The sequence below is a fragment of the Bufo gargarizans genome, unplaced genomic scaffold (assembly GCF_014858855.1).
Source record: "Bufo gargarizans isolate SCDJY-AF-19 unplaced genomic scaffold, ASM1485885v1 fragScaff_scaffold_459_pilon:::fragment_2:::debris, whole genome shotgun sequence".
Taxonomy (NCBI): domain Eukaryota; kingdom Metazoa; phylum Chordata; class Amphibia; order Anura; family Bufonidae; genus Bufo; species Bufo gargarizans.
Window position 1 is genome coordinate 120,480 of NW_025334120.1, and position 27,064 is coordinate 147,543.

A 27,064-nucleotide genomic window follows, 5' to 3' on the forward strand; every position below is an offset into this window, starting at 1 on the left:
TGTGTCACATTACCCTCTTCCTATTGAAAAAACTAAAGTTGGATTCAAAATGGCCGACTTCAAAATGGCCGCCATGGTCACCACCTATCTTGAAAAGTTTCCCCCCTCACATATACTAATGTGCCACAAACAGGAAGTTAATATCACCAACCATTCCCATTTTATTAAGGTGTATCCATATAAATGGCCCACCCTGTATAATCCCTCTCCCTGTGACACATGAACTGAAGGATAACCCTCTAAGGAAGCTGTAGATTCACCAAAGTATCTCTCAAAGCCTTTTGCAAATACCATCTAGTCAGAGTGAATGGGTGGATCACTTGATCCCACTCTATCATCACAGTAATGTGACATAAACAGTCTCCATTTACCAAAGAATCTCCTAGCCCAGGCATGTCCAAACTGCGGCCCTCCAGCTGTTGTAAAACTACAACTCCCAGCATGCCCTAATAGCTGTAAGCTATCCAATCATGCTGGGAGTTGTAGTTTTGCAACAGCTGGAGGGCCGCAGTTTGGACATGCCTGTCCTAGCCTGTTTCTCCTTGTGTTTGACTTTTTTTTCCCGTGTGAATGCGTGGTGATTACCACTCTGCAATTAGGCATTTTTTGCCTGTCATAATTATGTTATGTATTATTGAAGATAAATGGTTTGTTAAAAAAAATTACTGAAATAAAGTGGCCTAAATGGGAGGAAATGCTCAAAAACCCCAAACACTGTGGCGTGTTTAGAACCGGGGGAGCAATTCCTCTGCATGTGATCCGTTGCTAACAGCAATCCACAGCAAAAATGCATACAATTGAGGATGTTGGCAGCAGACCACATGCACCACAATGGCATCCTACACAAGATGGGATAATATGTGGATGAAAATATAAAAATACATAAATCACTGCGAAAGGTGCACCATAATGATATGCAACTGACAACACTGGCTAATCCCTCAGGCTGATAAGAACTGAGACTTCAGCCAATGTATTCCTGTCAGGAACACATCGGAGCCTAAGGCACCCCGTCAAGGTATCTCAGCATGGCATGGGTTCCTACCACTAGACTACCTACAGTGTGTGAACAGGGTCTGAGAGGTTCTAAGATACAAATTACAGCCAAGCTCCCACATACCTCCATAGTGAGATCACTCAGGTAGTGAGAGAGATAAGGCTGTAAGCACTACCTATAACAGGCCATGTGACACAGGCTACCAGGTCCATTAGGCCACTTTATTTCAGTTATTTTTCTTGATATGTTTAGAATGTGCCATTGCGTACTGCTGGTAGCATTCTGTTGCACCTGGTAGCCTGTGTCACGTGGCCTGTTATAGGTGGGGCTCACAGCCTTATCATCTCTCCCACTGCCTGAGTGATCTCACTATGGAGGTATGTGGCAGCTTGGCTGTAAGTTAGATCTTAGCACCTCTCAGACGGTGTTCTCACATCATAGGTAGTCTACTGTTAGGAACCCATGCCACACTGAGATACCTTGACAGTGGTGCAAAAGGGCTCCGATGTGTTCCTGACAGGAATACATTGGCTAAAGTCTCAGTTCTTAACATCAGCTTGAGGGATTAGCCAGTGTTGTCAGTTGCATATCATTGTGGTGCACCTTTCGCAGTGATTTATAAATGGTTTGTTACCTTTTTTGTTTCCCCATCTGCACTGTATAAAATAGAACCTTCTGCATCCCAGTTTACCATGGAATAAACTGGATCTATTTACAATATTGTTTACTTCAGTCCAATAAGATGACAAACTAGGACACTTCCACAGTCCATGCTAAATGTCAGAAAGGCGTTGCCCACATTTGGTGGAACACCGCATTTTGCGGATTGCCTATTAGATTTATTGGTCATAGGTGCAAGATTACAAGCAAGATTTTTAAAGTAAAAAAGGCAAGATTTGTCTTGGTGTCTCACTCTACCCTATGTCTCCAAAAGTCTGCCAGACCCTTGACTAATGTTAGACCACATTCAGATCATATAATTGATTAGAAATATTACTTTAGTATAAATATATTCCCAAATACCTTTCATTAGTTATAATGGCTCATTTTGTCTAGGGAGCAATCATTAGGAGAAATAAAATGGCCACTGTCCTATTAGTACACAAAAATCCTGTCCCAATCACACAGGAGGCCAAGTTACTTCACAACACTGAGATAAAAAGCTGCCTCGTCCTCCTCTCTGCTCTACCTGTCAGGGATTATGAGCCTGAATACAGTTTAATATGAACTTCAGCTGAATATCTGTAGGAATGGAGTTCATGAGGAGACATAAAGTACAGAGAGGATGGACAGGACAGACTGCAGTAATGGAAAGTGCATTCAAGTGCTGCTGCTCATTAGCCACAAAACAACCACCTGTAACATGAAAAAGAAATGCTTTTTTTTACCAGCAAAGAAACATTAGAACTAATTTGTGTGAAGGACGCCTAAGGCCTCTGTCAGATGAACGACCCGGATTGTGTCAGGATCTGTTCAGGGAAAAACTGATGGATTTGCACACAAGTTCAATCAGTTTGTGTTTTTTTTTTCTGCAATTGTGTTGCATGTGTTTTTTTCCCCCCACACGTGTGAAGAATAACTACTAGTGTTGATCGAGCACCAAAGTGCTCGGGTGCTCTGGCCGAACACATCGGTATGCTCGGGTGCTCTACCGAGCACCCGAGCACAATGGAAGTCAATGGGAGAACCCCAGGCACCCCCTGATCGGAATAACTACTAGTGTTGATAGAGCACCAAAGTGCTCTGGCCAAACACATCGGTATCGTCATGTTCTCTACCGAGCACCCGAGCACAATGGAAGTCAATAGGAGAACCCCAGGCACCTCCTACTCGGAAGAGAAGATGGTGTCTGGTTCACAAAAAAAGTTAGAAATTGATGGAAACCCCATCAAAATGGTTTGGAAAAAGCATTAGGAGGATAGCTGGACACGTTTTGGACTCCTATTATCTATGACATACCATAGACAACCACACAAAGACTATATGCCAAAAGCCAGGTATGTGCAAGCCATCAATCTATCCATGAGCCAGATAACAGGCTTAGTCAGCATACCTTACAACGGCAGCCTTGTGCACTATGAGAAATTCGAAACCAGCTCTCATCTCACTGGGAGCCAGTAAGCCTAAGTTACTTCAGATCTGTTGGATAGCTTGGGTGGACCTGCACACCTAGATCAATATCATTAGGGTGACAAAAAGTTTTCTAATATTCAATAACCTTTCTATACTGTTTTGTCATGTAACGAATTTGCATAAATATGGGAATATGGGAAAGACTATGAAACCAATAGATGGCACTGTTCATGAGTAGTGTAGATCGCAAATTTTCCATGCAAATGGTTTTTCAGCTGAAAAACGAGGCAGATTCTGCTCATTTGCATGTCTTTCCCATATGCCCATGTTTATGCAAATGAGTTTTTACATGACAAAACTGTATAGAAAGGTTATCGAATATTAGGTTAGAACAATTAGAAAACTTTTTGTCACCCTAATGATATTAATATAGGTGCGCAGGTCCACCCAAGCCTTCCAACTTTGAGACTTACTGGCTCTCAGTCAGATGAGAGCTGGTTTGGAATGTCTCATAGTGCACAAGGCTGCCATTGTAAGGTATGCTGACTCACCCTGTCATCTGTCTCATGGATAGATTGGCTGCATATACCTGGCTTTTGGCATATATAGCCTTTGTGTCGTTGTCTATTGTATGTCGTAGATAATACAAGTCCAAGATGCATCCAGTCATCCTCTTAATGCTGTTTCTAAAACATTTTGATGGAGTTTCCATCAATTTCTAACCTTTTTTTTGTGACCCAGACACCCTCTATTCTTCAGAGCAGGGGGTGCCTGGTGTGATGCTTGGGTCTCCCATTGACTTTCATTGTATTAAATTGTACTTGAGCACCCGCAGTATTCGGCTGAGCACTGCGAAGTGCCGAGCATAGCGATGCTCGATCCAAAAAGCAGTTTGGCCGAGCATGCTCACTCAAAATAAATTACTACACATCTCCAAGCAACACTACAACTCCTAGCAACTATCAGTGAGAAATGCATGTTATCTGGTTGCCTTCTGTTTTTCCAGCAAGCCCTATTAACTTGTATGGAGGCAGAGCTGTGCAAAACACATAATATACAACATGCATTATTTTTTTCCCCCTGAACACGGAGATGTGTAAAAAACAATGCCCTTGTATACAGAACTATTGAAACAAATGGGTCAGGATTCAGTCTGGATGCAATGCATTTGCTACATGCATCGCATTCGGACAGAAAACATGCTTGTGTGAAAGGACCCTAAACATCAGATTATTCTGGCATTTTTCAAGTTCTAAAGAAAAGTCTACTAGAAAAGCGGTATTCCTAGAGCATGCTACATTTTGAAAAAACTCCTAAACCACTAACTGCTGCATTAAACACGAAAAACATAAAAAATGCATGAAATCGCCCTTTATAAAGTTAGTTAAAAATTAATAAACTTTAACTTATTTCTAATTAGTAAGTAATAAAATATAGATTATATATAGATGTTCTATTTGTGTGTGTGTGGGGAGTTTAGTTTTTTTCCAGCATGTAATTACATTAGTGTTTTGGGTTTTCTTTGTGCATATTCACCTCGTTTCTCTCAACATTTTATTTCAGGTTACTCACTGGCACAGCCCATATTTTTTTGCGTACTTTCCAACTGCATCATCATACCCAGCAATGCTGGCTGACATGTTGTGCGGGGCATTAGGATGCATTGGCTTTTCTTGGGTGAGTTTGCCGACTGCTATAATTAACAGAAATAAGCTTTGTGTCCATAGCTATTAAAACAAGATGCAGAGGGTATGTGATGTGAGATAAGCATCTAAGCAGATCTCGGTAGAAATTTGGAAGAGTGGGTGTTCCTGGACAAATGATGCTATATTCTTTTTACCCTATTTAAAATTTAAGAGATCTATTCTACTATTTTTCTAATTATTTTGTTTATTTCTAATCATGTCAAGGCTGCAAGTCCAGCATGCACAGAGCTTGAAACGGTAATGTTAGACTGGTTGGGAAAGGCAATTGGTTTGCCGGAACAGTTTCTAGCTGGCACGAATGGTGAAGGAGGAGGAGTAATTCAGGTAAGACCCTACCTTTGTAACAATTGGGACCTTTAGGCCCCCTTCACATCTGGTCTGTGGGTTTCTTATAATGTTGGTTTTATTTTTTTATAGCATTTTTAGTGTTTTTTCCCCCTCTTTATATCTGTATAAATTGTGTTTTAAGGCATTATAGGGGAGTGTATGAAAAATCACCTGTGAAAAAAATGGCACTGCTACATCGGGAATAAAAATAATAATAATCTTCACCTTCAAGGTGTATAAGCTGTAACTGGCCAGTCTGCAATAAATGGGCACTGGCCTTGTGCACTGTATCATGGATGCAGACCCATTGATTTGAATGGGTCCACATCCACCAGATTCGACCGAAGATAGAACTTCACCAATGTTTTTTGTGGTACAGTCGCACAGATCAAGGAGCTTCTGTAGGCTTTCGAGTCTGTGCCTCCACACAACAAAGATAGAACATGTCCTATCTTTGGCCGTATGTTGTGGATTGTGGACCCATTTAAGTTAATGGGCCCACATCCAGAAGCGGAGTGCACACGGCCAGTGCCCATGCATTACGGACTGCAATTTGTAGTCTGCTGCAAGGGCACTGAGCAAGTACGCTTGTGCGGCACACTAACCTACCTAAACCTGATATTTTTGTTTCAGTCTGTGGTACTAGCTTAACTCCTGGGCAGCACATCCACTGCTGGTCTAAATCTACGCCAACTCCCTTGTTGGCAGAGATTTAGATCATTTTCTAGGCCTAAAATAGGCGTAGAAAATGATAAATGAGACGGGCCGTCTTCTTCCCTGCCACCCTTGTTTTTTATTTATTTTTTTGTGTGTGAGCCGGGAAAAATCAGATTTGGCCGCAAATCTAATTTGAGACCGAATCTTCAACAGATATGCAAAAAATTGTGAATATCAGTACTAATAGTCAGATTTTAATGTAATTGAATTTCCAATAAAAACAAACCTTTTATTTGCTAGACCGATTATCAGTAAATGTCTGACACCGGAATAACTGACCTTTAGGAAAACAAGCGTGTCTTCAGCGTGATGTTATGTGTTGTAAACCATTTTATATTATTGATTTTCTATCTCCTCTGAAGTTACAAGAGGGAGAAAATCCCAACCGCTGTGACTGGAAAAGGCTAGAAGCAGATTACTGAGCCGAGCTGTAATTGCTCTGTTGGTAAACTATTGCCTGTGAAAATTGCCATGTAATTGCATTTGAAAACCTGCATCTTTCTGAGGCATCATTATCAGTGCGGTGTCTGAGGCAGCACTTGAAATGAGAGATGAAAGGAAGCACTCTATGGAAGCCAACATTTTACAGCTGCTGTCTTTACCATAGCAACTGCAATTAACTCTTTCATTCCTTTGAAATACTGAAATTTATTGGCAATGCAAAATCTTTTTGAAGTGTCATCAAACGGAGCAGTTCATTTATCCGTAGTTCCATGAGAACAACACCTTAGAAAAGGAAAGAAAACTATACTGGACAATCACAGTATGTCTCCTCATAGCCAACCATGTATTACAAAAAACATGGTGCATATCAATGTCAGTGATTCAGGAATGTCTTGTATTATCTGGAGCCCAAAACGAAATTCATTTTAGCTGCAACCACTGCCCAACACCAGAGATCTGTGTAGCAGTGCAGACATTGAACTGGATGGGGTCCCAGTGTGACTCGCAAGTTGATGAATCCAACACTGCTGGATGTTTGCGATTCCGGGGTTGTAGTCGCTGCAACATGCGAGTTTGGTTATTTCTCCATACTCCTTCTATACATGGGAAAATGGCTGAAAAACACGCTTCACCGGTGTTAAAAGCGCTGTCCCTTTATTATATTGATGACTTAGGGCTCATTCAGGTGGCTGTATGCTGTCCGCAAAAATGCGGATCCGTTTTTTAGCTGACAGTTCAGCATGTCACAAAAAACAGATTGGATTTCGCATTTTCTTCAATGGGGCCACTTCCTGATTTTCACTGACAACGTATAGGAGGTGTTTTATTTTTTCCGCAGCTGTATAAAAGAAGAAAAGGGCCCCGTAGAAAATTAACAGGTCTGAATCTAATCTGCAACATAACGTATCAGCATTTTTACGGACAGCAGACGGCCATCTAAATGAGCTCTTATCCTCAGGACAGGTCATCAATATCATATTGGCAGGAGTGCTGGGAGCTGGGGCACAGATCTGATATTGATTAGCGATCTCGAGGATAGGTCATTAATATAAAAAAGACAACCCCTTTAAGAAAGAAATGCCACAGAAAAAAATAAAACAAATTTGTGGGTAGAAACCTATTTAGTTGTCTCCCTTTCTTTAAGGGCTCATGCACATGAACTTATTTTCTTTCTGCATCCGTTCCGTGTTTTTGTTTTTGCGACCATATGCGGAACCATTCACTTAACCGCCTCCGGACCGCCTAACACAGGATCGCGGTCCGGAGGCGGCAGCTCTGCGCAGAGTCACGCATATATACGCGTAATCTCGCGAGACGCGAGATGACGCGATTAGCCGGCCCGCGATGCGCATGTTAGAGGGGGGTCACGTCACCAGCCTGCCAGCCAATAATCGTGGCTGGCAGGCTGGCGATTTTTAAAATCACAAATCAGAAGCCATTTAACACATTATATTAGTAAATATAAGGTGTTAAATGGCTTCCCTGCAGGCATCACAGTGAGTAGCACCAAACACGACACATAGCCCCAGATCACCCCCCTGCACCCCAATTAACCCCTTGATCACCCCTTCTTGCCCCTGTCAATCACTAGTGAAAGTGAAAAAAGTGATCAGTGTAAACTGTCACTTTTTTTTTTCACTGGTATTGACTGTTATTTTTTAGGGATAGTTTAGGCCCCTTGGTTAGGTAGTTTAGCGATCGTTTAGCACCCAGCCCACCGCACCGCAGTCACTTATTCGCTGATTAGCGTATCGCTTATCAGCTTTTGTACTTTAATAGTATCTATAAGTGATCAAAACTGATCACAGTCAGATCTATAATAGTATTAGTGTCACCTTAGTTCGCCCTCCACCCAAAACGCAGTGTTTGCCTGATCAGGCCTGATCGGTCGCCCACACGTGCGTTAACCCACGCCCACACGTGCGTTAACCCACGCCCGCCCCGCCGCAGAGAGAAAAAAAATATATATTTTTTGATCACTGCACAATCACATTACACGCGCTGCGGCGATAAAAAAAATCTGTTTTGATATTTTTTATCAACCGCAGCGGCCTCTGGTACTTCGCTAGCCTCCCATTTGTAAGACAGGCTTGCTTTTTTTCTTGGGTAGTCTCAGGGAATACCACCTCCCGTCCCAGAGGCCACCCAGCTTTTGACCGGCTACACAAAATTCGGCCCCTCATAGAGTACTTCAACCAGAAATTTGCAGATTTGTATACCCCTGAGAAAAACATCTGCGTAGATGAGTCCCTAATACATTTTACTGGGCGCCTTGGCTTCAAACAATACATCCCAAGCAAGCGCGCCCGGTATGGGCTCAAATTGTATAAGCTCTGTGAAAGGGCCACAGGCTATACCCACAAATTTCGGATCTATGAGGGAAAAGATCAGACCCTGGAGCCGGTCGGTTGCCCTGACTACCTGGGGAGCAGTGGGAAGATAGTCTGGGACATGGTGTCACCCTTATTTGGCAAGGGGTACCATCTTTATGTGGACAATTTCTACACAAGTGTGGCCCTCTTCAGGCATTTGTTTCTAGAACAGATTGGCTGCTGTGGCACCGCGCGAACTAATCGCGCGGGCTTCCCCCAACAGCTCGTTACCACCCGTCTTGCAAGGGAGGAGAGGGCTGCCTTGTGTAACCAAGAACTGCTCGCGGTGAAATGGAGAGACAAGCGTGACGTTTACATGCTCTCCTCCAGTCACGCAGACATGACAATCCAAATTGAGCGAGCAACCCGTGTCATTGAAAAGCCCCTCTCAGTCCACGACTATAACCTTCACATGGGAGGGGTGGACTTCAATGACCAGATGTTGTCTCCGTATTTAGTTTCCCGACGCACCAGACGCTGGTATAAGAAGGTGTCTGTATATTTAATTCAATTGGCTCTATATAATAGTTTTGTTCTCTACAGTAAGGCTGGGAGAACAGGATCCTTCCTCAAATTTCAGGAAGAGATCATCGAGAACCTCCTGTATCCAGGAGGTTGCATGGCCCCATCCACCAGTGTAGTTAGCCGTCTACATGAGCGACATTTCCCCAGTGTCGTTCCTGGTACCTCAACCCAACCGTCACCCCGAAAAAGATGTTGTGTCTGTAGCAGGAGCGGAATAAGGCGTGACACCCGCTATTTCTGTCCTGACTGCCCTGACCACCCTGCCCTATGCTTTGGAGAGTGTTTCCAGAAGTACCACACACAGGTACACCTTGCATAGGGATTGCATCTCACAGGACAGGCACACAGGGCTATTAGGGCCCATTCACACACAGCTGCTGCAAACCTCTCCTTTCACCTGGGACAAAGTGCATAACGCACTTCGCCACATCTTTGGGTGATTTGCGCTTTGCACATTGTCCCATGGGGAAGGAGAGGTTTGTCCTATAAAGGTAAAAAAAAAAAAAAAACACCAGTAAGCAAAAAAGTTAACGTTCAGTTCCAAAAGTTAAATAAAGTTTATATGTTCTGTTCAAAGGTTATTATAAAGTTAATAAAATTATTGCGTTGCGGCCTGTTTTTTTTTTTTTTTTTTTTTACCTTCCAGGTGGACCAACTGATCGACTAGCTGCAGCACTGATGTGCATTCTGACAGAAGCATTGCGCTGCTGTCAGATTGCACACAAGTCGGTGTATGCGGCGCTGCAAGACGAGATTTCTCCTCTGCAGTAAAAGATCCGTTTGCCGAGGCATATGAGCTGAGGAGGTGGCGGTGTTCATATGCTTTGGCAAACACTTTGTATATAAAAAATAAAATAAAAAATCCCTGCAATGATTTATTCATCCACATCGATTGATGTGAATGGAGAAATCGGGTTTGCCAGGGCATACGAGCTAAGTGGGTAAGGATGTTGGGCGGAGCTCCTATGTCCTGGCAGACGCCTAACCCTCCTTTTTTTTTTGGGCAGAGATTTTTTCATCCACATTGATCGATGCGAATGAAGAAATTTATGCCGTTCATTTTTTTCTTTCGGCCCAGAGGCTGAACGGAAAAAAAAAATCTCATTACCTGTATGCTCCATATAAGGAGAATAGCAGAAACTCCTAATGCTGGCCATACATGTAATGATTGCGGAGACCCTCAAATGCCAGGGCAGTACAAACACCCCACAAATGACCCCATTTTGGAAAGAAGACACCCCAAGGTATTCGCTGAGGGGCATATTGAGTCCATGAAAGATTGAAATTTTTGTCCCAAGTTAGCGGAAATTGAGACTTTGTGAGAAAAAAATAAAATAATCAATTTCCAGTAACTTATGCCCAAAAAAAAAAATTCTATGAACTCGCCAGGCCCCTCATTAAATACCTTGGGGTGTCTTCTTTCTAAAATGGGGTCACATGTGGGGTATTTATACTGCCCTGGCTTTTTAGGGGCCCTAAAGCGTGAGAAGAAGTCTGGGATCCAATTGTCTAAAAATGCCCTCCTAAAAGGAATTTGGGCACCTTTGCCCACCTAGGCTGCAAAAAAGTGTCACACATGTGGTATCGCCGTACTCAGGAGAAGTTGGGGAATGTGTTTTGGGGTGTCTTTTTACATATACCCATGCTGGGTGAGAGAAATATTTCAGCAAAAGACAACTTTTCCCATTTTTTTATACAAAGTTGGCATTTGACCAAGATATTTATCTCACCCAGCATGGGTATATGTAAAAAGACACCCCAAAACACATTCCCTAACTTCTCCTGCGTACGGCGATACCAGATGTGTGACACTTTTTTGCAGCCTAGGTGGGCAAAGGGGCCCACATTCCAAAGAGCACCTTTTGGATTTCACAGGCCATTTTTTACAGATTTTGATTTCAAACGACTTCCCACACATTTGGGCCCCTAAAATACCAGGGCAGTATAACTACCCCACAAGTGACCCCATTTTGGAAAGAAGACACCCCAAGGTATTTAATGATGGGCATAGTGAGTTCATGGAAGTTTTTATTTTTTGTCACAAGTTAGTGGAATATGAGACTTTGTAAGGAAAAAAATAAATAAAAAAAATCATCATTTTCATGTTACTTGTGACAAAAAATAAAAAGTTTTATGAACTCACTATGCCCATCAGAGAATACCTTAGGGTGTCTACTTTCCAAAATGGGGTCATTTGTGGGGTTTTTCTACTGTCTGGGCATTGTAGAACCTCAGGAAACATGACAGGTGCTCAGAAAGTCAGAGCTGCTTCAAAAAGCGGAAATTCACATTTTTATACCATAGTTTGTAAATGCTATAACCTTTATCCAAACCATTATTTTTTTACCCAAACATTTTTTTTTATCAAGACATGTAGAACAATAAATTTAGCGAAAAATTTATATATGAATGTCGTTTTTTTTTTTTTGTTTACAACTGAAAGTGAAAAACAGCATTTTTTTGCAAAAATTTCATTAAATTTCGATTAATAACAAAAAAAGTTAAAATGTCAGCAGCAATGAAATACCACCAAGTGAGAAGAAAAGGAGGTAAAATTCACCATTTGGGTGGTAAGTTGCATGACCGAGCAATAAACGGTGAAAGTAGTGTAGTGCAGAAGTGTAAAAAGTGGCCTGGTCATTAAGGGTGTTTCAGCTAGGGGGTATGAAGTGGTTAAATGGGTCCTCTAAAACAACGGAAGGTACTCCGTGTGCATTCTGTTTCCGTATTTCCGTTCAGGCCCCATTCAAGTCAATAGGTCCGCAAAAAATACAGAACGCACACGGAACACATCCGTATGTCATCCGTATTTTGCGGATCCATACTGTAGAAATGCTATGCCCAGCCCATATTGCTCATGTGTTTGGTGATTATTAAGTTACTGTTTCCGATCCGCAAAAAACGGATCGCATACAGAAACCATACGGTTATGTTTTGTGGAATAACTGAACAGAAATGGACTTAAAAAACCTCAGATACGGCACAACGGATCCTTCAAAAACGGACCGCAAAACAGCAACAGTTGTGTGCAAGAGCCCTAAAGAGGCTTTTCAGCGGCTACAGTGCACATTATGCAATTCTGTGTCCAAACAGGCAGAAAATGGTCTAAAGCCACCTTTTCAGCCATCTAAAATCTAAAAGTTGCCAGTTTGGCGTTTTTTTGGATTGTTATACGTTGGCACTCTATATCATTGTACAAAGTTTAGTAGATAATGCATTTCTACACATGGGAAAATAAAGCATGTTTCTTTGTTTGAAATAGGAGCCTACTAACTACATATGCCACCATATGCTTAATCTTCCATGGGGGGCTTACACTGAACCGAGCCTTATCTATCTATATAATAGGCACACAAGATGGCACCTTTCAAATAATTCTCATTCAATTTGTAATGTTGCTATTAACAGGTTATCTTTTAAAGCAGCATAGGCAAAGCAAACATAAACACATGAACATGCAAAGACTATTTAGGCTGTTTCAGGGGTTTATCAATGGTTTGCTTGCAGTAACATTAACAGCTGTTTTGTCCTAGATGTTGTGAGGAGTCATGATAATAGTCTTTCATTAAATATGTCAAATCCTCTCATGCTGTCGTCAGTAGACATTAGATTATCACGGAGATGATGTCAGTGCTTGATAAAGCTAATACTAATATCCGCAGAGACAATGCTCTCCGTTTTCTATTCCCACTGCAGCACAGAATTTATTAGAAAGGTAAATATGTAAAAAGCGGTTTTGTTTCCGTTTTCAGTCTGTGGTTATCGTGCTTAATTTGAAGGATAGCTTTGCTTTTGGGCAATATTTTACACAAATTCCTTCATAACTAGGGATGGAGCCTACAGAGAAGTATAATGGAAAGATTTTCATCTGTTCTATGGACCCACTCTTGGTTTTGGCTTACTTAGGGCACATGCACCAAAAAGTTTTATTTATTTTTTCCAGATCTAACCCGCATTTATTTTATTTTTTTGCATGTCAGCCGCTGACTAGTGTTGGGCAAGCACCAAAGTGCTCGAGTAGAACACTTTGTGATGCTCGGGTGTTCTACTGAGCACAATGAAAGTCAATGGGAGAACCCCAGGCACTCCCAGCTCTGAAGATGGGAGGGTGTCGGGACTCTAGTTCGGCTTAGGAGTACCTGCTTAGGAGTAAATCTAATCTCTGGAAAGTTTCTGCCAGGATTTGAACTCCCAACCTTGTACATTAGAGGCAAGGACCTTATCCACTCAGCTATAAAGCTGAATGCTAAACTGTGTCAGAAAAATCTCATAGTAGTTTCTGATATAGTAAGTATTCCTATTCAGCAGAAGACTTATTTCAGAAATAGAGATTAAAATTTATATATATTTTAGTAATTGTAAAAAAATGTATGGCACAAAATAAATGTACAAAATATATATATATATATATATATATATATATATATAATCATACTTCTGATATATATGAATGAGTAATATGTGGGAAACTACTACTGATGTTGTTAGCCATAATTTATTTACATATTTTATAATATATTATATATTCTGACCTCCACAGTGCCCACCATTTTAATAGTGACCTCCACAGTGCCCGCCATTTTAATAGTGACCTTCACAGTGCCCCCCTTTTAATAGTGACCTCCACAGTGCTTGCCCCTTTAATAGTGCCTGCCCCTTTAACAGTGACCTCCACAGTTCCCGCCCCTTTAACAGTGACCTTCATAGTGGCTGCCTCTTTAACAGTGACCTCCACAGTGCCCGCTCCTTTAACATTGACCACCCCTTTAACTGTGACCTTCATAGTGGCTGCCTCTTTAACAGTGACCTCCACAGTGCCCCCCTTTTAATAGTGACCTCCAGTGCCTGCCCCTTTAACATTGACCTCCACATTGCCTGTCCCTTTAATAGTGCCTGCCCCTTTAACAGTGACTTCCACAGTGCCCGTCCCTTTAACAGTGACCTCCACAGTGCCCCCCTGTCACGGCTGAGGATGGGGAAAACCCTCAGCCGTGCGATGCCAGAAGATGTTAGGCTGCTCGGCCAGGAGGACAAGATTAGGGAGCAGGTCACCTCCTAAAGCGTCCCTAACCTGACCCTAACTCCTAGCTGCATGGGCCAACCTTGAAGGTAGGAGGGCCCTTGCTCAGGAACCTCGGATCCCTAACTCACCCTCCGACCGGTCCCTGAACTAGGAGTCAGGGTAAGACGGCCTGTTCCTTCTGGACACGGAGGAACAGGGGTCTCACTGGCCAAGCTGCAAGGAATGGGGGAACACATACAACATACAGATATGACAGGTGAACTACTAGTTCCACATGTACCTGTCACAGCCACGCTGACTGGAACCCATGCATGCACTACTAATGTCCACAGAACAACTAGAGGACACAGCACACATATCACACAGGTAACCAGGACATCCGTAGTTGCAATAAACAGAGACAAAGGAAAACATCAAGACAAAGGAAAACATCAACTGAACATCAAGACATAAACTTCACAGATAAACCTATATACACAGGAGGCTGCTCCAGCTAACCATGGCTGAAGTACCCCTCAGACACGTGCTGAACACTGAGGCTTTATAGGCCCAAGTAGCCACACCCAACAAACACACCCAGTGTTCACACAGACAGAAGGGAATTAACCCTTCAAACACAGGGCAAGGGAAGACGGCCACTTAAAGGGGAATACACACATAAACCAACACACTTCACCTGTTGCCGCGGGCAACGGCATGTGTGGCAATCATGTCCAACCCAAGAACACACTGTGGCTGTTGCCTCAGGCAATGACATGGGTGGCAACCATGTCCTGGGAGTAAGCCCGAAGGCCGGGACACTGCCACCACATGTACACATCCAACCAAACGTTGCCACGGGCAACCACAGTGAAGGGAAGAGTCCTAGTGCACACGCAACACAAAACGCAGTGCACACCAGACAAACAAACACAACACCCAACATGAAGGTTGTTAGGTGCAACCGCATGCTATACAGCAAGCTGCCCAGCACCACTCAGGCTGCTCTGCTGAAACCAACACATACAACTAGTTGCCCGCGGCAACCACAAGTGAGGCCACAAACCAGCGGCCCTCACCTGTGATTGAACACCAAAACCTGCCCGCAGGCAACCGCATGCGATTGAGGAGTCACGACCATAACCGTGGCCGTGACACCCCCTTTTAATAATGACCTCCACAGTGCCCAACACTTTTAACAGTGAACTCCACAGCGCCCGTCCATTTAATAGTGGCCCCTTCCCCCCATGCATGTAGCAGTGTAGTTGTGCTGTTATATGACTGAATATTTAAGGACCTGTGAACTGCTAAAACCTGTGATCAGTTGTTATGGAAACCGGGAGTAGGACCTGCGAGTTTCTATTGGCTAATAAGGGATAAGGGACCGTGTAAATGGAAGTTCGGATTTAAGTGAAAGGCTTGCTGGCTTCTATTGGCTAATGCAGGTCATTTTTTGGGAATATCTCAGGAATGGTAAGTCCTAGAGAGCTGAGACCCAGTCTAAAACCTTCCCGGACACCTGATGTACCTGTGTGCCAAATTTGGTGAAGATCAGTCCAGTCGTTTGGTCGGGCATAAAGAACGTCCAGACAGATGTCTAGACAGAAAAACTCATTTTTACGTGCAGCAATCGCCTCCACTGTTCGGGGGCTAGAGATCACTGCAGCAGTTGCCTTTCCCTACAGAAAATCATTGTTCCTGGGCAGAAAATCGCTATTTATACAGGCCAATTGGATGCACAGAAACAAAGGTTTTTGGTGCCTGCAGAAAGACACTATCACCTGATGAATGGCCATTTGCTTGTTTTATTGGATGTTTGGAAGCACCTTTCTGGGTATGGACAAATGTTCATTTTTTAATGCAGTTTTTGAAGCCAAAACAAGGAGTAAATTCAAAAAAGAAGTTGTATCTCTTTTATACTTTCTCTCCTCTTATGATCCACTTCAGATTTTTTGCTTCAAAATCAGCATAAAAAAAGAAACCCTGAATGTGTGTCAGCACCCTTATACCTGCCAATTAATGGGAAGAAGTGCTTCTACAGACGCCTATCCCTGATTGGCCAGATTATCGGACAGTGTAAAATAAACATTAGCGTGGATCTAAAGCATTGGATAAAAAAATGAAACATTTTCACCTTTCCAGTGAAAGCACTTGTGAATACTGCCCAGCTGGCTACAATCTTTGTCCACTTTGTAATTGACTTGAACAGTCAGGTAAATCCAATTCATCAGGTTAATTAACATCAAAGTGCACACACAGTATTCATTGTAAACCAAGCAAGATGTTGCTCAGTTCCAGAAAATACATTAAATTGTTAATGCAGACCCAGAATATGACATCTATATACCATTCCAAAAATACAAGAAATGAAACTCATTTCACAGCCCATGAGTTACCTTTAAAGGGAACCTGTCCAGTGGCATCTCTAGCTTTCAAATTTTGGGGGGGGGGGGGGGGGGGGGGGGCACACTGGGGGCCAGGACAAAAATAGGGGGGGCAGCTATAACAATGATACATTTACACAAGTACGCTTAGAAATGCTGCGATACTTTACCCAATACCTAAAACCGCAACAGGGAAGAAAAGTCCAGCTGTCTGTGGATGACACTTTTATAGAGAGGGGGATCTGTGGATGACACTGCTATGGGGGGGGAATCTGTGGATGCCACATACCGTATATAGCATCTTATGCTATATGTGTCATCCACAGATCCACCCCATGACAGTGTCATCCCCATTTCCCCCTCCATAACAGTGTCATCCACAGATCTCCCTCCCTATAACAGTGTCATCCACAGATCTCCCTCCCCGCCTCTCACAGGAGTGTACATATATAACATAAACATATTTCACATGAACACTTACAGTTACTTGGCTTGGCCCTTGGGGATCTCGGACACCACTTCAACACTTGGCCGGGGGCTCGGCGGAGCTGATGTTGTGTTTTATCCTAAAGAGAAAGATTTCATAAGAAGGATTTGCAGAAGGGGCAGAGGGATAGCAGATCAGGGAGAGGCTGGTGCTGCTACTAAGGGGTCATACCATGGGGGAGTAATAGAGCCCACCATAATGACCCCCAGTAGAAATAATTCTCCTTAAAATGTGACAGTGCAAAAAATACCCCCTTATGCCCCCAGTTGAGCTAATGTCCCCCATAATGTGCCAGTATAAAATACCCCTATATAGTGCCCCCAGTGGATACCTCCATAGTGCTCCTTCCTGCTAGTGCCCCCCATAATGTACCAGTATAAAATGCCCCATATATCGTGCCCCAGTAGATGCCCTCAGTGTCCCCCATAATTTGAAATTATAAAATACCCCTTTTTAGTGCCCCCCGTAGATGACTCCATAGTACTCCTCTCCCCCTTCCCCATAGTACCCACCATAATGTGTCCCAGTATAAAATGCTACTGTACAGGGCCCCCATATAAAACACCCCTTCTTTGTGGCCTCAGTAGATGCCCCTATAGTGCCCACCAATAATGTGCCAGTAATAAGTGCCATCAATAACGTGCCACTGCCAGTAACAAGAGCCCCCATCACGTGCCAGTAAAAAGAGCCCCCAATGCGCCAGTAATAAGCCCCCCATCATGTGCCAGTAATAAGCCCCCCATCACGTGCCAGTAATAAGCCCCCCATTACGTGCCAGTAATAAGCCCCCCCATTACATGCCAGTATTAAGTCCCCCCATCATGTGCCAGTATTAAGTCCCCCACCATCATGTGCCAGTATTAAGTCCCCCATCATGTGCCAGTATTAAGTCCCCCCCATCATGTGCCAGTATTAAGTCACCCCATCATGTTCCAGTATTAAGTCCCCCACCATCATGTGCCAGTATTAAGTCCCCCCATCATGTGCCAGTATTAAGTCCCCCCATCATGTGCCAGTATTAAGTCCCAGCCATCATCATGTGCCAGTATTAAGTCCCCCCATCATGTGCCAGTATTAAGTCCCCCCCATCATCATGTGCCAGTATTAAGTCCCCCCATCATGTGCCAGTATTAAGTCCCCCCATCATCATGTGCCAGTATTAAGTCCCCCCATCATCATGTGCCAGTATTAAGTCCCCATCATCATGTGCCAGTATTAAGTCCCCCCCATCATCATGTGCCAGTATTATGTCCCCCCATCATGTGCCAGTATTAAGTCCCCCATCATCATGTGCCAGTATTAACTCCCCCCATGATGTGCCAATATTAAGCCCCCCATGTTCCAGTATTAAGCCCCCACATCATGTGCCAGTATTAAGCCCCCATCATGTGCCAGTATTAAGTCCCCCCATCATCATGTGCCAGTATTAAGTACCCCCATCATCATGTGCCAGTATTAAGTCCCCCCATCATCATGTGCCAGTATTAAGTCCCCCCATCATCATGTGCCAGTATTAAGTCCCCCCATCATCATGTGCCAGTATTAAGTTCCCCCATCATCATGTGCCAGTATTAAGTCCCCCCATCATCATGTGCCAGTATTAAGTCCCCCCATCATCATGTGCCAGTATTAAGTCCCCCCCATCATCATGTGCCAGTATTAACTCCCCCCATCATGTGCCAATATTAAGCCCCCCATGTTCCAGTATTAAGCCCCCACATCATGTGCCAGTATTAAGCCCCCCATCATGTGCCAGTATTAAGTCCCCCCCATCATGTGCCAGTATTAAGTCGTCCCTCATCATCATGTGCCAGTATTAAGTCCCCCCATCATCATGTGCCAGTATTAAGTCCCCCCATCATCATGTGCCAGTATTAAGTCCCCCCCCATCATCATGTGCCAGTATTAAGTCCCCCCATCATCATGTGCCAGTATTAAGTCCCCCCCATCATCATGTGCCAGTATTAAGTCCCCCCCATCATCATGTGCCAGTATTAAGGGCCTGCAGCCTATCAGAGGAAGGGGAAGGGACACACCTCCCCCTCCCCTGCACCACCACAGCACAGGCAGATTACAATGGAGATGAGCGCAATGAAAGCGCTCAGCTCCCTGTGCCCGGCGGCGGCGGCTCACTTGGGGGGGGGGCATTTTAGTTGGGGGGGCACATGGGGGGGCACAGCATGATGTAGGGGGGGCCGTGGCCCCCTCTGACCCCCCCTCCGGCGACGCCACTGAACCTGTCCCCATGAAAATGCAGTGCAATCGGCAAGCAGCATGTTACAGAGCAGGAGGAGCTGAGCAGACTGATATAGTTTTATGGGAAAAGATTCAGGAAAAGCTGTAATTTTTAATCTCTGCTCATTCTGTGCTTAGGAGTAATGTGGGCGGTCCTACGCGGTGATTGATCGCTATCTCTGTATGCCTAGTCATTCATTTCATTAATCTGATAGTTGCTGCACTAGCATCCAAGTAAAAAATTGGTTATTTTCCTCTGGCCTTTTTGCCAATAATGTTGTCGTTTAAGTGATATTTATTTTATAATTTTGTTTTCTTTATTGCGTTATTCTCCACCAAGAGGGGGCACTTTAGGAAAAAAATTATAACTTACGTTTCTTTCTTAGGGCACTGCAAGCGAAGCAACATTAATGGCTCTTCTAGCAGCCAGGACCAAGGTTACAAGGAGACTCCAGGCTGAAAACCCTGACTTAACTGAAGCTGAAATTATTAGTCGTATGGTAGCTTATTCTTCAGACCAGGTATACATTATGGAAGAGAATGCTGTGAGATCATAAGTACATAATATGGTAAAGGACATGAATGTTGCCATGAATCTAAATTGGAGAATCCTGCATTTCTCTTCATACAGAACTGGGTTATTCTTTGCTGTTTTCATCCAGACATGTTTGAGGCATCTATTAGAAGCCACTTTCACCATATCAGTTAATTAGCACTCCCAACACTATGAATGCAATCATTGTAAATTTCATTAAGTGATTGCTGGATAATTGTATCATTAGAAAACCCATTTTCATTGGACGTAATGTCTAGAGGCATATTGTTTAACAGGAGCAAGTGTAGCCAATAGGATTTTTTTTTAAATGTCTTACGGTGACATTCCACATGTGGCTGCGGCGCAGTTACTGCACTTTGCTGGGCCACCTCTGTACTGTTCAGTTGAAAAAGGGAAGGACAAGCAATTGCTCAGATGCACGTGTGTAATGGCACCCTAACCCTGGGTTCACACCTGAGCGTTCTGTATGCGCGATTGTACGGGCGTTTGCAATCGCGCATACAGAGACAAGCGAACGCCCATTGTCGCGCGTTGCAGAAAGTCTATGTACGGGAACGCGCGACAAAACGCCCCAAAGAAGCTCAAGAACTTGTTTATGCGTCCGAACGCGCTGTAAAACGCGAAAATGTGAACCAGTCCCATAGGGAAGCATTGGTTTGCATCGGTTATGCGTTTTACAGCGCGTTCGAACACGCTGTAAAACGCGCAAGTGTGAACTTAGGGTAAGGGTCCATTCACACATCCATTGCTCTGAGTCTGCATTGTTCCGCAATTTTGACCCATTCATTTCAACGTGGCCGCAAAGGATGGGGAGCGCACACCATGTGCTATCCGCAGCCGTAGTTCCGTTCTGCTGCGCCACAAAAAATATGGGCCAGCCATGTGTGATCTGCAAAATACGGAATGCACATGGCCGGTATCCGTGTTTTGCGGATGCGCAATTTTCAGACCCCAAAACACTTAAGTCTATGCAAGACACTGCTCTGTGTAGATTTTTTTTACAAAATGTAAATATTTGCTACCACACCATTTCTAAGGCTTGATTTAAGGTTTAATAGAATTCATAAGTGATCTACAAATATGCACAGCATATTCCAAAGTAACTTAACGTTTCTTGAGAATGCACTTTCTTCTCATATAGATTTCAGTTTCTTTTCTGTAATTATTCAAATTAAAAGAAATGTGCTTCTAAAATGTCAGCAGCTTATTAAAGTCTTATTTCACTGACCCTGGACAAATATAAGAGCTATGATGTTGGGATGAAGGAGAGTACATTAGGTCCTGCAGACTTCCTGTGTAATAACGAGTAGGATTAAGCTGGGTATATTTACACTGCTTTAGGCCATAAAAGGCATGAGTTTTATCTCCTGAAAGGGCAGCTGCCTTGTGCATCCTCCTTCTAGCCGAAGGGCACTTGTTGAGGGAATTGGTCTTTGTACAAATCTGATAAGAGATGGGATATGACAGCTCTTACTGACTGCAGCATGTCAAGGGATACTGACTCATATTAGAAATGAGTTACTCTTTGGGGGTCGAGCACCATTACCTATTCCAGTGAATGAAGATCAAGCAAATATTTTTCAGTGCTTCCAAATATAGGGAAATAAAAGTGCATTAATGTGAAGCTATCTCTAGATTCTAGGGCAGTAAACCACCAGCAAGTAAATGTGCCCCTCTAAATCTCCCTGTTCTAGCATTCTCTCAAATATAAGTTGTAATATAGCATGCTTTGTATGTAAATTACCAAAGAGTCCTGAATCATCTGGAGTATGTGTATTGTGCAGATGAAGCCAAAGGCCAGTCCCCTTCATTTGACTTCACTGCACAACCACGGGCTGCCACCAGACTCATGACTGTTCTCTGGTAATTTACATAAAGAGCAGACTGCATTTGAACTTTTACATACAGCTGTATGATAGAAGGGAGTCGTCTGGTGTCAATGCATTGAGAAATAGGGTGGTCAAAATGAGTGCCATATTTATGAAGTCAGCTAAAGTGGTTGAGGTGGAGGAAGACTTTTTTTTATTACAATAAAAAAAAATACAAAATTCTTCCATGTAATAGAATAGGTAAATCCATCAGAAATCAGGAGCATTGCACTTTGCGTTGTCATGCGTATAGGAAAATGGGTGGGGCAGGAGGGCCCATACTTAGTTTTGCTATGGGGCCCTATGAGATCTGTGTACTCCCCTGATTACGAAGCAATTTTTAGCACCGCATTTATCACTGCACCTGTTAGGCCTCTTTCACATGAGTGATACGGAATATGTCAGTCTGTAAAGTACGTTTTCCATCACAGGATCACTAAACCGCAGCAAAAAGCTTCAGTTTTCTCCCCATTCATTTCCAATGGAGACAAAACTGAACAAACTTGAACGGAATGCATCAGAATGTTTTGTTGTGTCCCTATGACGCACAAAAAAAACCCTAGAAGCAGCGTTTTTGTATGCATAATGGGATAATAAGCAAGACTGATATGGGATGAAACACAATGTTGGGGTCCATTCACACATCCGCAAAATGGCTCCCCATCAGTTCTTCAATTTTGCGGAATAGGTGCGGACCCTTTCATTTTCAATGGGGCCGCAAAAGATGCGGACAGCACACCGTTCCGCGGCCCCGCAATAAAATAGAACATGTGCGGTCTGAAAAATGCGAAACACACATGGCCAGTGTCCATGTTTTTTGCGGACTGCAAAACTGTTGCTGACGTGTGAATGGACCCTAAGTCAATGGTGCCGGATCCATTTTTTAGGCACGAAAAATTAACGTATCCGCACCCATTGACTTGCAATAGTTTTTGTGCTGGATCCGTCTTGTTCATTTTGGAGATAATACAACCAGATCCATTCTGAACGGATGCAGACGGTTGTATTATTGACCAGATGCGTTTTTGCTGATCCCCCTGACGGATCCAGCAGAAAACGCACATGTGAAAGTTTTGTCTGAGATTGAGTTCAGTGCTTTAGCCTTTTCCATTAGGATTGCATCCATTTTACATCAGTTTTTCATGTGCATGAAAAAAAACCTGAAGAATAACAATTCAGTATCTCCTGGCAGCCATTAGTGAAAAATGAATTGCATCTGGATGCCTTCCATCTTCCACGCAGCCCAATTGATTTCTAAAGGGCAAGGGCTGCATGAAAAACTGACAATATAGAAAATCTTGAGATTTTTCTTGAACACAAAGCTGATCGGTGAAACACAGCGCTCATGTACACATGCCTGTAGAAATGAATGGGTCAGGATTCAGTCTGGATGCTGTCCGTTCACAAAATGAAATGCATCCAGATGGAAAACACGCATGTATGATGACTTAAAGGTTCACTTGATACAAGTTCTAGTGATTATGGAGGTCCCGATAAGCAAGGATCAAATCATGTTTTAGTATTGACAGAACCTGTTTCTTTAAACATTTGAAATTTTAAATCCGTCTGTTTCACTGCAGGCTCATTCATCTGTGGAAAGGGCTGGACTAATTAGTGGGGTGAGAATGAAGAAGATTCCATCAGATGAGAACTTCACAGCTCGTGGAGAGGCTCTCAAGAAAGCTTTAGAGGAAGACAAGGCAGAAGGTCGTGTACCAGTGTTTGTAAGTAAATTTCTTATTCCCATCATAAAGTTACATAATAAATTAATAGAACTATGCACAGGTTTATAAAACATTTAGTTCACATATGGATTTGAATTCTGGCTGTCCACATACTTATGGCCAGGTACATAAGCTTTTACTTATTTTTATTTGTATTGGACATGCCATATTTATACAGCTGGCTATATACCGTACTAACTACTAATAAATGTTCACTAAAATAACATTAAACATAGTATACACTAATTTTGATTATATCATTATTATTTCATGCTCACATTTAAAGGGGTTGTCCGGGTTCACAGCCAAACCCAGACGTATCCCCATTTTCACCCCCATTTCGCGCTCTGATGTTCTCCTTTGCCCTGTGCTGAATCGCATATGGAAAGGGATTTTAGGATAACGGAGCACCCCAAGCCCTTTGAATAGCTTTATGTGAACTACTTTCATATATGTATGTCAGAAGATCAATTTCTTCCTTAAATTTAATGTGGCTAATTAAAGAACTTGAAATATCTAAATTCTAAAGATTTTTTATTTTTTATTTTATCTCGAAGGGCCACTCATTGCATAACTAGTCAAATTACGATTGGAAATAAAGCCACACACAGACTAGTAAAAATAGTCACTTAAACAAGGAGATGATTCATAAATTAATGTTAAGACAAAGCAAGGATCTTCAAGACCGTTGTGTTCCCCAAAGTCACATGCATACTGTATGTTATAACTTTCCCATTGTTAAAGATGCCCTCAATCAGGGACAATTACGTTTGCTCTACTGCTCCAAATTAGTAGTAATTAGTGTTGCCTGACCATCGCGATGCGCAGCACATCGCTGTGTTCGGCTGAATGCGCTCGAGCACGATGCTCGAGTCTCCTCCCTGCACGTTAGCTGCTACGCAGCCAATAAATGTGCGGGTAAGTACTGCCACTCACTGTAATGTCGTAGCCATGTTGGTTACTGGCATTACAGTGATTGGCTGGCCAGAACGCGTCATTGGGTGCTATAAGGCACCCGATGACACATGGTTCAGCTCAGTCTTAGTCAAGGAGAGCTGTGCTGTAGAAGGGACAGATAATGTAGGGAATTAATATATATATTTTTTTGTTAGGCAGGTTTGGTGTTAGAGACCCAAAAGTCCTTTTAAAGACTTTTGTTGTATCTGGCAGCGGTATATATATTTTTAGCGCAAAAGCGCAACCTGCACTAAATAGCTTGCAATTGTTTGGCCGCTGCAGACTTCATTATCTGCACTACATCTCCTGTTTAACGCGTGCGCATACTAAAAATAGCTGTGATATCCAGTGTACTTTTTACATAGACTGTCCTCTGCGGACAGTGACATTACCTGCACTACATCTCCTGTATAATGTTTCTGCATCCCAAATATGTGTGACATTCACTGTAATTTTTTTCTTAGCCACTGGTGACAGCAGCGCCATTACCTGTAGTAGCTCTCCTGTATAACGTTAGCTGTTGGTGACAGCAGTGACATTACCTGCGCTACATCTCCTGTATAACATTTGCACATCCTAAATATCGGTGACATTCAGTTTAATTTATTTGCGCATACACTTACAAAACCTGCTATACTGTACGTGTGGCATACTTGCAAGCATATATACCATTTAATATGCAGAAGGCGAGCAGTAAGGGACGGGAAGTGGCTGTGATGCTGATGGTGCACACAAAGGCCATGGCCCTGGGCATGGTGAAACTGTGCCTGCTGCCACAGCCAAAGAAACACACTCATCCATGATACCTAGCTTCATGTCCCACAGTTTGCAGGGGAGCGCAGGACACCACTCTCGAAGTCAGACCAATGCGACCAGTTGGTCGGTTGGATTGCAGCAGATAATGCTTTCAGTCAGTTAAGCACCACCCTGTCTTTCACAAAGTCCAGTCTCAGTAGCCAAGAGTCTGGTCAACAGAATCTTCACCCTGATCCTCCTCCCTCCCTCCATGGAGAGTCTTGCCAAACAAGTGATCCAACACTTGGATATTCCGAGGACCTTTTTTTATCGCCATTCCTTGATTTGGGCCTCTCGCTAAGCCCGCTTGAAGAGGGACATGAGGAGATTGTGTGCACTGATGCCCAAACTTTTGAGCATCCACAGTTACAAGAAAATGACAGTGGGGAACGGAAATTAGTGTTTCACGAGGTTGATGAGGATGAGACACTGTTGTCAATAAGTGAGGTTGTTGTTACGTCAACAAGTCAGGAGGATGACCAGAGTGAGGAAGTGGAAGAGGAGGTGGTGGACGATATCACTGACCCAACCTGGGAAGGTGGCAAGCCGAGCGAGGACAGCAGTACAGAGGGGGAGGGATCTGCAGCATCGGAAGAGGCAGTGGGGTGACAAAAGGGAGAAGGCGGACCACACCAAATGGGCCCGCAACTGTTCCCCGGAGCACCCCCTTGCGGCGATCTCCCTTGCCAAGTGGTAGGTGTTCCGCAGTCTGGCGCTTTTTTGAGGAAAGTGCAGACGATAAAAGAATTGTCATTTGCAACCTGTGGCGTACCAAAATGAGCAGGGGCATGAACACTGGCAACCTCACCAGCATGATCCACCACATGGCATCAAAGCACCCTAATAGGTGGGCCGAACACCTGGGTCCACAATCGGTGTCTGCGGGTCACACCACTGCCTCATCTTCCACTGTGTTGCATGCTGGCCTATCCCCTGTCCAAGATGCAGGCCTGGATGCCTCCCGCCCTGCACCTGGACCTTCACAAGCACCATCAGCTAGAACATCCACTTCTGTGTCCCAGCGCAGCATACATATGTCCATACCCCAGGCCTTTGAAAGAAAACGCAAATACCCAGCCATCTACCCACAGGTCATAGCACAAAATGCGCACCTTTCCAAATTGATGTCCCTGGAAATGTTGCCATTTGTGGACACTGAGGCTTTCCGCTGCTTGATGGCGGCAGCCGTCCCTCGTTACTTAGTCCCCAGCCGTCTTACACCAGCATGTGTCCTGTAACATCACCCATGCCCTGACCAACGCAGTTATTGGGAATGTCCACTTAACGACTGACACATGGCCAAGTGTTTTTGGCAAGGGACGCTACATTTCCTTAACGGTGCACTGGGTGAACGTTGTGGAGGCTGGGAGCGAGTCGTACCCTGGGATGGCACAGGTGCTACCGACACCAAGGATTGCGGGCCCTACTTCCATCAGGATTTCCACCACCACCTACCTTGTGGCTGCAACACCCCCTTCTCCTCCTCCACTTCCACCTATGAATTCTCATCTTGCAGCACCAGTCAGCCATCAGTCAGTAGCCGGAAGCAGTGTAGCACTGCAGTGGGGAAGCGGCAAGCCGGCAACAGGCCGTACTTAAACTAATTTGCTTAGGTGACAAATGGCACACTGCTGCAGAGCTGTGGCAGGGGATAAGAGACAAGACTGAGCTGTGGCTCTCTCCACTCAACCTACAACCAGGCATGGTTATGTCTGATAATGGCCGTAACTTGGTGGCGGCTTCGGAGCTCGGCAAGCTCACACACGTACCATGCCTAGCCCACATGTTCAACTTAGTGGTTCAGCGGTTTCTCGAAACATACCCCAATTTGCCTGAGCTACTTGTGAAGGTGTGTCACGTGTGTGCCCATTTCCGCAAGTCATCGACAACTGCCG

At 43.8% G+C, this 27,064-nt stretch overlaps 1 protein-coding gene across 2 annotated transcripts in view; it reads left to right on the forward strand.

Annotated features, from left to right (window-relative positions):
* LOC122922544 (aromatic-L-amino-acid decarboxylase-like) overlaps positions 1-27,064 on the forward strand; it is a 287,546-nt gene that overhangs the window by 62,111 nt on the left and 198,371 nt on the right. For both annotated transcript variants that reach the window (XM_044273181.1, XM_044273180.1), the window contains exons 3-6: positions 4,634-4,747; positions 4,981-5,100; positions 19,656-19,790; positions 23,274-23,417. In XM_044273181.1, the coding sequence (XP_044129116.1) occupies positions 4,634-4,747; positions 4,981-5,100; positions 19,656-19,790; positions 23,274-23,417 (513 nt within the window). The remainder of the gene's footprint in view (positions 1-4,633; positions 4,748-4,980; positions 5,101-19,655; positions 19,791-23,273; positions 23,418-27,064) is intronic.